The sequence below is a fragment of the Zingiber officinale genome, chromosome 9A, assembly GCF_018446385.1.
Source record: "Zingiber officinale cultivar Zhangliang chromosome 9A, Zo_v1.1, whole genome shotgun sequence".
In the NCBI taxonomy this organism is placed as follows: Eukaryota; Viridiplantae; Streptophyta; class Magnoliopsida; order Zingiberales; family Zingiberaceae; genus Zingiber; species Zingiber officinale.
In genome coordinates this window covers 88,575,186-88,585,716 of record NC_056002.1, presented here as the reverse complement: position 1 = coordinate 88,585,716, position 10,531 = coordinate 88,575,186, and the positions used below count along the sequence as shown (strand labels likewise).

At 38.7% G+C, this 10,531-nt stretch overlaps 1 protein-coding gene across 1 annotated transcript; it reads right to left on the bottom strand.

The window, feature by feature from the left end:
- Positions 1-223: 223 nt before the first annotated feature.
- On the bottom strand, positions 224-1,033 carry LOC122021117 (chaperone protein dnaJ 11, chloroplastic-like). The gene has a single exon (XM_042579203.1). It carries the CDS (start codon positions 902-904, stop codon positions 371-373), a length of 534 nt encoding a protein of 177 aa, XP_042435137.1. The 5' UTR covers positions 905-1,033; the 3' UTR covers positions 224-370.
- Between the last annotated feature and the right edge of the window lie 9,498 nt (positions 1,034-10,531).

The following is a 10,531-nucleotide window of genomic DNA, read 5'->3' as shown; positions in this document are numbered from 1 at the left end:
TTATATAATCTGACTCCTAACTCTTAAAATTTTAATCCTAAATATATATAATATATGTTAAAATAAAATAAAGAAAATAAAAAACATACTAAAAGGAATTCAGAAACTTAGATTAATTTCAGGCGCCTGAACTATTTCATCCCACGGGTACCTGATTAGTTCTAAGCATCCCCTGCCTAGTCCAAATAAATTCGCAGGTGAAGGTCGGAACCTATCAAATTTATATCAAAGAAGATGGATATTATAATTCTAAAAAAATGTCAATAAAAAGGCGGAGAATATTTTTACTGGTATTTAAAATCATTTACAGTTTCAGCACTCAAATAATATATTCGATCCATCCGACGGATTTGAATGCTCCCTTGGCCTTCTACCAACACTGGTCCGTCTCCCACGTCCGCCGGTGGCTTCCCCGGGACAGCGGCGGGCTCGTGCCTGTGTACGTCGACCTCCGGTCCCTCCGTTGGTGATCCAGCGCCATCAGCTGCCGGTCGTAGTCGGCGCGCTTGTCGGGGTCGGAGAGCGTGGCGTAGGCGGCGTGGAGGCGCAGGAACTTGTCGGCGGGCGCGCCGACGTCCGGATGGCACTCCAGCGCCATACGCCGGTACGCAGCCTTGATCTCGCCGTTCTTGGCGCCTGCGTGGACGCCGAGGACCTCGTAGAGCGACGTGGCAGACTCAGCCGGAGATCGGACAGCGGCAGCGACGACGACGAATGAGGGCCTCGATGCCACAGGAGGACGCGGCAAGGCGAGGAATTTGGAGGGAGAGAAGGAGAGGGCATGTACCATATTGGCGACGCACAGTGAGGAAGGAAGAGGTTGGAATTTTGTCCTCAGCCTTCCTTTTATAGAAATGCAATCCGAGCACTGAGCAGAAGATGGATTTAATAATACATTATCCATATAAAAGATGCAACGATCCAATTAACGCGGACTGGATTTTGACTTTCTGTTCGGCTACGACCAGGAATTCAATATGATCGACCAATGTGATTCTGCAATTCTGAAAGAGAGAGAGAGAGAGAGAGAGAGAGAGAGAAAGAGACTTGTACTCTGGTTTAATATATCGCGAGAAGTCAGATTTGTGGATAAGAAGAGTCGTGGGAAGACGAGGCAGTAGTGAGTCAGAGTCTCTATCAGCAACGAGTGCTTGCTTATCCATAATTGTACTCCAAAATGTCTAAGCAAGCCTATCCTAACGAGAGAAAGTCAATACTGGAACAGCTGGACATTGTGACCAAGATGATAATCCTCACTTTGGGCCTTCCAAGAACGCCGCAAATTAACATATTGGAAGGAAATAACTCATAAGGGGCCTAAAAGTAAACTCGGCGATTTAAATCCCAGACCTATCACACGACATGTTCCAATTACATCTAGAGGTCTACCAAATTTATTAATCAGCTTTCATTACCTACTTACCAGCCTGGATGGGTACAAATTGAGCACAACCGGGATCGAGAAAGTATTGGACAATTTATTATGGGAGATTTTAGAGAAAACATATTAAATTTATAAATTAAATTTGGATTTATCTGTTGAGAGATTTTAACATATAATTTTAAACTGTTGGTTAAAGGAGTCTTCTAACCGAGTCCCGAGTCCCGAGTCCCGAGTGTCGAGTGATCGAGTTGAGGAAGCAAGTCAGCTGAGACAGGAAGCATGTAACAAAATCAAGAAGCAAGTCGACTGAGTAGAGAAGTACGTTGGCTGTGTCGGTCAAATGTTTGACTGAGCATCAGGATTCCAAATTGAGTGCTCGTGTAGAGTGCATGGGAATTGTAGAGCCGAGGTCTGCGTTTAATGTAGATTACTTAAACAGATTCGTCCCACCTTCGTGGGACTTTGAGATTTTTCTAGCTCGTCCGTTACCTACGATACGCGAAATCACAGTCTCCACCAAATACTAATGGTCACAACGAATTGAAAAATACCCGAATAATTTATGTGGTAAAATGTTGATTAATTTATTTGACCGCATATAGGTCATGCTCACTTACGAGTCTTAATACAATTCGGATACTAGATCTACATCCCCTATTCATCCACACACAAGAGAAAACTTTTACTCATACATTTATCAACAACATACACACTTATAAAATAATAAAACTCAACCATTAAATCTTAAAACTAAAACTAAAATCCCATTAATAAAACTTCCTTCATCCATTCCACCACTTTTCACTCTTATTTTCCAACCGAAAGTAGGCAGCTTACCTGAGATAATTGCAATTCGCTGTAGAGGTGACTAATCTATTGAATCATTTATGGTGAAAAGCTCGAGTTCGGTTCAAAATGGATAAATGATACCAGTTGTTGTGAGAGGCCAAAAGTGTTGGGTTGATCCAAATGAATTTTTTTTTTTAAAACTGAGATAACATATCTAACTTATGCCCATTAATTCAGAAAATCTAAGAAATAAAAATTTTAAAATATTTGCTACCGTGTGTCAAAGCGATTCACTCATCTCAGTATCCTATCAATTTATCCCTAGATCAAAAAAAATAAATCATAAATAATTATTAGTCATTAGTACAACAATAATTAAGATATGGAGAAAAACATATTCAGACACATCAAATTTTAATCTCATGATCTAATATGATAAAATATCATATCTTAACCATCACACTGTTCTGAAAAAAAAAAATTACAATAATCCATCAAATCAGTGTTGGAATTGATTCAAATAAATTTTGTGACAAAAGACGATTTATTCACTTCAACATCCCTATCAATCTGTCTCTAGGTCAACATAATAAAAATAAATTATAAATAATTATTAATTATTAGTACAAATAAGTAAGACATATAAAAAGATATACTTGAACATGTTAAATTTTTTTATCTAAAAATTTTATATAATAACATTTTATGTTTTAATCACGCTATCAGAAGACATGATCCAAACAAACAAACTTTGATTATATTGCCGGAGGCCGAAGTGGGAAATTCAACTAGCCAGAGGGTGAGATCGATTACCACCGTGTGAGAACGGTTGTCATTGTCGATGAATTTGAGCCAGCCACGTGGCCGGTGGATTTTATATATATATATATATAGAGAGAGAAATCTTCCCCTGCGGTGCATTTCTTACGATTTTGGTACGGTTACCTTATTGATCAGTCTGGTGACCGATCAGGGGACCTCCTGATCGGTCTCTGGACCGATCAGGGAACCTCCGCTTCTCCCGGTGTTTGCTGGTGATCGGCGTTTGACGCTGACGGAACACCCCTCGGTCGGATCACAACCGGATTCCGGTCGAATCGCGGCCGGATTCCGGCCAGATGGCTGCCGGCGCCCTAAAAAATAGTTTCCAGAATCGGCAGCGTTGCGTCTGCTAGCGTCGCGACGCAGACGGCCTGATTCCGGCAGCCATCTGGCCGGAATCCGGCCGCGATTCGGCCGGAATCCGGTTGTGATCCGGCCGAGGGGTGTTCCGCCAGCGTCAAACGCCGATCACCAGCAAACACCGGGAGAAGCGGAGGTTCCCTGATCGGTTCAGAGACCGATCAGGAAGGTAACCACATCAAAATCACAAGAAATAAATCGCAGGAGAAGATTTCTCTCTATATATATATATTATAAATTGATATGTTACATATCAAGTGCCTCGGATTTCATCCATGGCAGTGGCCGAGGTGTCTGTATTAAATTCAGATGACAATGGCCGAGGTGTCTATATTGAATCTAGGGGTCTCGATCAATTCAGTAGCAATTTTGTTTTTCCTTTAGCTCTACGATTGAGTTAATTAGATTTTATTTAGATTACAGTACTGTTAAGTTTAAATAAAATTAGATGCTAATAAAATATATATTTAGGTATCAAATAATATTTTTTTATTATATATATATCCAAACGGAGACGACAAATCCCGAAGATTACTATCAGACGATAACTACAATGGAAATATGGTAATCTAATTTTTCTTTCTTTCTTAATGACAGTACTGTCATAGTTTATTCCTCTTAATTTAATATATTCATGAAAAAATATGCCTAAAATGTCTAACGATAAATATTAAAAAAAAAATAGATTTACTACCTTAGCGGTCATCTAGTATCAGCCTCACGAATATGAAGAGAGGTACATATGTCATAGGCACATAGCGGGCTAAATCTCAAGTCGTCAATTCCTGATAATCAATTTCTGATCATTACGCCAGAGATATCATGGACAAATATTTTAAAAGATACTATAGATCTATATTATTGATCGACAAATGTAATTAACTTAAATAAGGAATAGATTAATTAAGCAGTCGAACATGAAATAACCAACCAACAATAAAAAAAAAAAAAAAACTCTATTAGACAGTAATCAATCACTAATTGAGCATACATTACAAAAATTTATCGAATAGTGACGGAAATATTTTGTCACGAAAGACGAATTGCAACTGATTAATGATTGAATATATAACAATGAATATTTATATCCATCTCTAAATATAATGACGGATATTTAATATTCATCGGTGATAATGGAACGGAATAGAATTTTTGTTGAGATATTAGCGACGGAAAATAAACTCCTGTCGCAAATCTCTAAGCCCGGAGAGTATCGATATTCAACTAATTAAATGTCGATAGTCTACATTTAACGACAGATATTTTAATTATCCATCACAATCGACGATAGATATTTTAATTATTCATCGCATATCCATTGCTAGTTGCGACGGATATTTTAAATATTCCCCGCTAATTTATACTACAACACAATGGCTTTTTTTATTTTTCCCATTTTTCTTGCTTATATTTAAATCTAATTTACTACCACCGTCACAAATGATGGTTACACTATAAGCTCATAATACATCACAATAAAACTTATAATAAAATCACTACACATCATAATTACAATCCAACAATTCATATGAACTAAAATACATAATGGATACATAATATTAAATCCAAACATAGGTCCAAATCTAATAAATAAAAAACAATAGTTGATCATCCAATACAAGATAAAGTTTTGTCATCCTAATCAAAATAAGAAACAAGACAAAGTTATCAAATACAATATATCCTAATTAAAATTATGAACAAAATCATCTCTGGGTTTTGCATAAAATTTGATTTAGATTAGTTGTGATTAGAAAATACGATGTTAAACTACAAAAGATATAATTACTTCTCTTAAACTGATAAACAAAAGCTAGTAGACATTCTTTAAAAATATATACTGGGATAAAAATATGCACAATTTAAAATATGACTCATCCCATGTTGCTTTTAAGTTTTTGTGCCTTGATTTGGCTAGCTCTTTCTTCTTCTCCTTTTAAAAAATACCTTCATTCGCTTTTTCCAGCTAGTGAATTCCCCTTTGAACTTCGGCGGGAAGATACTCGGTCCAATCATTATTTCATTGCTTCGTTCGACGGTTAGTCCTCCTGAAGCACCTTGGCTCTGATACCACTTGCTGGACCACTGCGGCCGGCTAGAAGGAGGGTTGAATAGCCTGCAAAAACAAAAGCACAACCCTTCTTGAACTCTCAATAGAATAACACTTGTATAAAATAAATAGATAGAAAGTAATAAAAAAGAGCCATACCAGGATTTACTTGATTACAACTGGAGAGGTTGTTAATCTAAGGAAAGTGTCGCACTAACTATCTCCTTCAGGTGGAGAAGCACTCTTACAGCAATGAAGCGCAAAACAGAGAAGCTAATCTAGAAATAAAGCGTACAAGTGTTGAAAATGAATTGCTTGTGTTAATTGAAAACTTTTGGACCAAGGCTATATTTATAGCCTTGGTCGGGGCGCCCCGAAGGATTTCAGGCATCCTGGGGGGATAAATTTATCCCCAACGCAACGGATCTCGTTTGATGCGATCGTGGTCAAAAAGTCAACTCCGGGCGCCCGGAATGGTTCCGGGTGCCCCGGACTGTTCCGGGCGCCCCGAACAGTTCCGGGCGCCCCGGGTGGGGAAACTCAACCTCATTGACTTTTTCAACCGGGGTCTTCGGCTCCGTTCACCTCAGTCAGAGTCTTTCGCTCGCTTGGGTGATCCCGACCATCCGGAATAGGGCTCACACGAACCCAACTTTCGGTCTTCTTGAGCAGGTTTCCGCTCCGGCTTCTCGTCCCTCGGAATCATTGTGTGCTTCCTTCTCATCCGCTAGCATACTCATCCGCAGTCTTCGTCCCTTGGTCGCACCCCATGCCGACATTCTCGCTAGCTGCGTCTCTTGCTCTCCGAGCAATCTTTCGCTCTGGCTTCTCGTCCATCGAAACCACCGTACGCTTCCTTCTCATCCGCCGGTGTACTCTTCCGCAGTGCCTCGTCCCTTGGATGCACCACATGTCATCCTTCTCGATAGCTGCGTCTTCTGCTCGACTACCTGTGCTCCTAAGCTCCTACACACTTAGACACAAGGTTAAAAACACACAGGACCTAACTTAACTTGTTGATCACACCAAAACAACCTTGGGGTTTCAACACATTCAATGCATACCTTAAAGAATCTTGGTTTGTTACCTGTTTTCCAAGATTCATAAGTCCGGTGATTAACTCCTTTAGCTTGACGTGCAGTTGTGCTACTGACTCTCCTTCTTTCTGCCAGAGGTTGGTCAGTTGGTTTTGGAGCAAATCCCATTTAGAGAGCTTAGCTTTGGACGCACCTTCATGTAGATCCAAGAACTTCTCCCAAAGTTCCTTTGTTGATTCGTAGGCGCTGATTCTGCTAACTTTCTACAGAGGTAGCATGCTCAGTAGATGGAATTCATGTCATTAATTTATTACAAAGTTTTCTTGCTCCTTCTTGGTCCATTGGTATTCCTCTTTTCACCTCCTTGTGGGTCCTTGGGAGCTATAAAATCATATTTAATTATTAAAAGTAATTCGAAGTCTGTTTTAAAGAATATCTCCGTGCGTTTCTTCCATGTCATGAATTCTCCCTCAAACTTCGACAGGTAGATGCTCAGTCCAGCCATCGTCTCGGTACTTTAGTTGGTGGTTAGTCCTTTTGAGGTATTTTGGTTTTGAGGTATTTTGGCTCTGATACCACTTATTGGTGTAGTGGGGCCAGCAAGAGGGGGGTGAATTATTTGTACAAAACAAAGCTACACCCTTCTCGATTTTTCAACTCAGATTAGTACCACACTTATAAAAAGGAAATTGAACAAGTAATAAAATAAAAGGGATTAAGGAATACTTGGTTACAACCTAGGTGGTTGTTAATCAAAGGTAAAAGAAAGCGCTAAAAAGATCTCCTTCATGTAGGCAAAGAAGTCTGTTACACTCGTTGAATGCTTAGAAATGTGGTAGGAAATGAATACAAGAGTTTTTCTTAATTTCCTAGGTTCAAGGGTCTTTTTATATCCCCTGAAAAATGTTATCCACAGCTTCAAAATGCCTTGAAAGGAGTGCAAGGCGTCTTCCATCAGATAAACTTTATCCCCCTGACGATAAAATATTATTCTCGGGTAATGGCTAGGGAAGGCATCTTCTATGGCTGGAAGGTGCCTTCGCACTGCCCATCGAATGCGCCTTCCAAGCCATGGAAGGCACCTTCCAGAAGGCAGATCAGCTCCCATAAGCTGATATCTTCACATGGGTGATGCTCCAATTAACTGGAGTTGAGGTCACTCGAATCCAACTTCGACCTTCTCATCGAGCAACCTTCCTACCCGACTTCTCGTCCCTCAGATAGTCGTGCTCATCCTTCTTGTCCGCTGATATACTCTTTCATAGCACCTCATCCTTCGGATGCACCAAGCTCATCGGCTCCTTTCCATTCAATCCTTCTCACTAGCTACATCTTCCACTCGACTTCTTGTATTCCTAAGCTCTGTATTCCTAAGCTCCTACACACTTAGACACAAAGATCAAATACAACAGGACCTAACCTAACTTAGTTGACCACATTAAAACTATCACAAGGTACTTACAATTTCTCAATAACTTCTATCTTCGCTTGATCAACCTCTATTCAGCGTTCTGAGATTTTTGTCCCAACAGTATTCCTTCTTTAACCATGAAATGACACTTCTCCCAATTGAGGACCAAATTTACTTCTTCACATCTCTATAAGACTATAGAGAGATTGGATAAACATAAATCAAAATTGGTCTCATACACTGAGAAGTCATCCATAAATACTTCCATTATATCTTCTATCAAATCTGTGAAAATGGCTATCATACAACGTTGGAAAGTTACAGGAGAATTACATAATCCAAAAGGCATATGTCGATAAGCAAAAGTTCCATAGGAGCATGTAAAAGTAGTCTTTTCCTGATCATGGGGATGTATTGGAATCTAATAAAATCCAGAGTATCCATCCAAGTAGCAGAAGTAAGAATGTTTTGCCAACCTTTCGAGCATCTAATCAATGAAGGGAAGGGGGAAATAATCTTTTCTCATTTCTTTGTTCAATTTTTTATAATAAATGCACATCCACCATCCGATAACTATCCTTGTTGGAATCAATTTATTATCGTCATTCTTGATTACTGTCATTCCTCCCTTCTTCAAAACTACATGTACTGGGCTTACTCATTCACTATCAGAAATGGGATATATAATCCATACATCTAGTATCTTTAGTACCTCCTTTCGTACCACCTCTTTCATGTTAGTGTTGAGTCTTCTTTGATATTCAATGGAGCTTCTATGGCCTTCTTCTAACAAAATCCTATGCATGCATAAAGAAGGATTGATTCCTTTTATGTCATCAATAGTATACCCAATTACCTTTCTATGCAAGCTCAACCCACTAAGTAGTTTCCTATTTTTTAACTCACTCAAATTTGTATTAATTATTGTAGGAAATGTGGAGTTTGGCCCTAGGAATTTGTATCTGAGATTGGATGGCAAAGGCTTCAGTTCCACTTGGGGTGGTAAGATTTTGGGTATAGTAGAGCTCTGCTCAATTATCATTACTTGTTCATACTCCTGTATTGGTTTAGGGATTCTGTTCACATCTCTCACTATTTCATCATATCTCAAACTTTCCTCTAGGAGGTATTCTTGTTAGTTAGAGCCCTAGAGCCAATCATATGATGATTGTTGTATGGACTCATTGTATCATATTCCTATATATATATAAAGGCATTTGTTTTGTTATTATACTTACTTGTATTAGTGTCAAATAACTAAGTATAATAGCGTCCTTGAGTAGAAGGTTCCTATCTATATCAATCGATTGATTGAATCGATAGTGAGATGATATAGAGAACACTACTCTTAATCATTCCTAGTCAAGTATTAACATTTAGGGACAATGTTAATGTGATGAAACTAGCATGTAGGTCAACTCGATGAATTGATCTCACAAGTCATGAATATAAAGATATCAAGTTGACACATGGGTATACATTGGAGAATGTATACTGAATGACCCGCCATGAGAAAGTATCATAGATCGTTATATGAGTGTCATATACTTTCTCATGTGGCTATTAGTATAACTATTAATCCTTGGACATGAAGTCACCATGGTTCCCTACATAAGGAGTTATATACTTTGGTTTCGTCAAACGTCACCCGTAATTGGGTGAACCATAAAGGCGATTACTGGTATGTAACAAATTATGCGGAGGGATGTGAGTGATGTAGATGGGATCTATCCCTCCTATATAATGGGAGTGACATCGTTATTCTTGATAGAGTGAGACCACTAAGTGCATGGTCATGGCCAAATGAGTCAATATGAGATATTGAGCTCATTTGATTAAAGTGAGTCTACTTGGAGTTCAAGATTTAGATTGATTAGAAGATGACACGGTCTATGCCTCACATTGATCAATCTAGATGTCAAGGATAGAAGGACACTTGTCATATATTGTGAAGAGTCACAATTAGTAGTCACAAGGTGACGTTGGATCTCAACATTCTTATAACTTGGGTAGTAATGATGTGTTGCTAGATACCGCTCATTACTTATGCTTCTAAATGGGTTTAGGAGCATTGCCAACGTTTCAAAAACCTATAGGATCACACACAAAGGGCAATTAGATGGAAATTAGGTTCATTTGATGTACCTAGAGGATTAGGTTCATGTGATGAACCAAATTGGATTAAGAGTAATCCAAATTAGAATAATTGAGTAAGACTCAATTGAGTTAGACTTGAGTTAGACTCAAGTGAGGCTAGACTTGAGTTTGACTCAAGTGAGGCTTAATGATGATATTCATTGAATTTTAAATTCAATGATAAATGGAATTCAATTTGAATTTTAGATTCAAATTTCGAATGAGTTTCAAAATGACCATTTAATGAAGAATATTAAATACTCATTAAGGCTCATTAATGGTGTTAATGAGCATTAAGTATTTTCATTTGATGAAAATACTTAAGCCATTTTTTACTATTATTTTCATTATTGATCATTATTCCTCTTTGCTTCTTCTTCTCTCCCTCTCCTCCTCCTTGGCCGAAACCCTCAAAGAGTGCTATCACACTCTAAGGTTTTTTCTCCACCTAATTGTTCGTGTGGATACATATAGAGGGGTGTTCACTTAACACCCTTGAGATCCGGCATCTTCTTAGACGAGCGGGATAAGCGAAGGGTTTC

What these genes read in the sequence shown, in the direction of transcription:
- LOC122021117 (XM_042579203.1), bottom strand. Translation starts at nt 904, where the DNA reads ATGGATAATGTATTATTAAATCCATCTTCTGCTCAGTGCTCGGATTGC.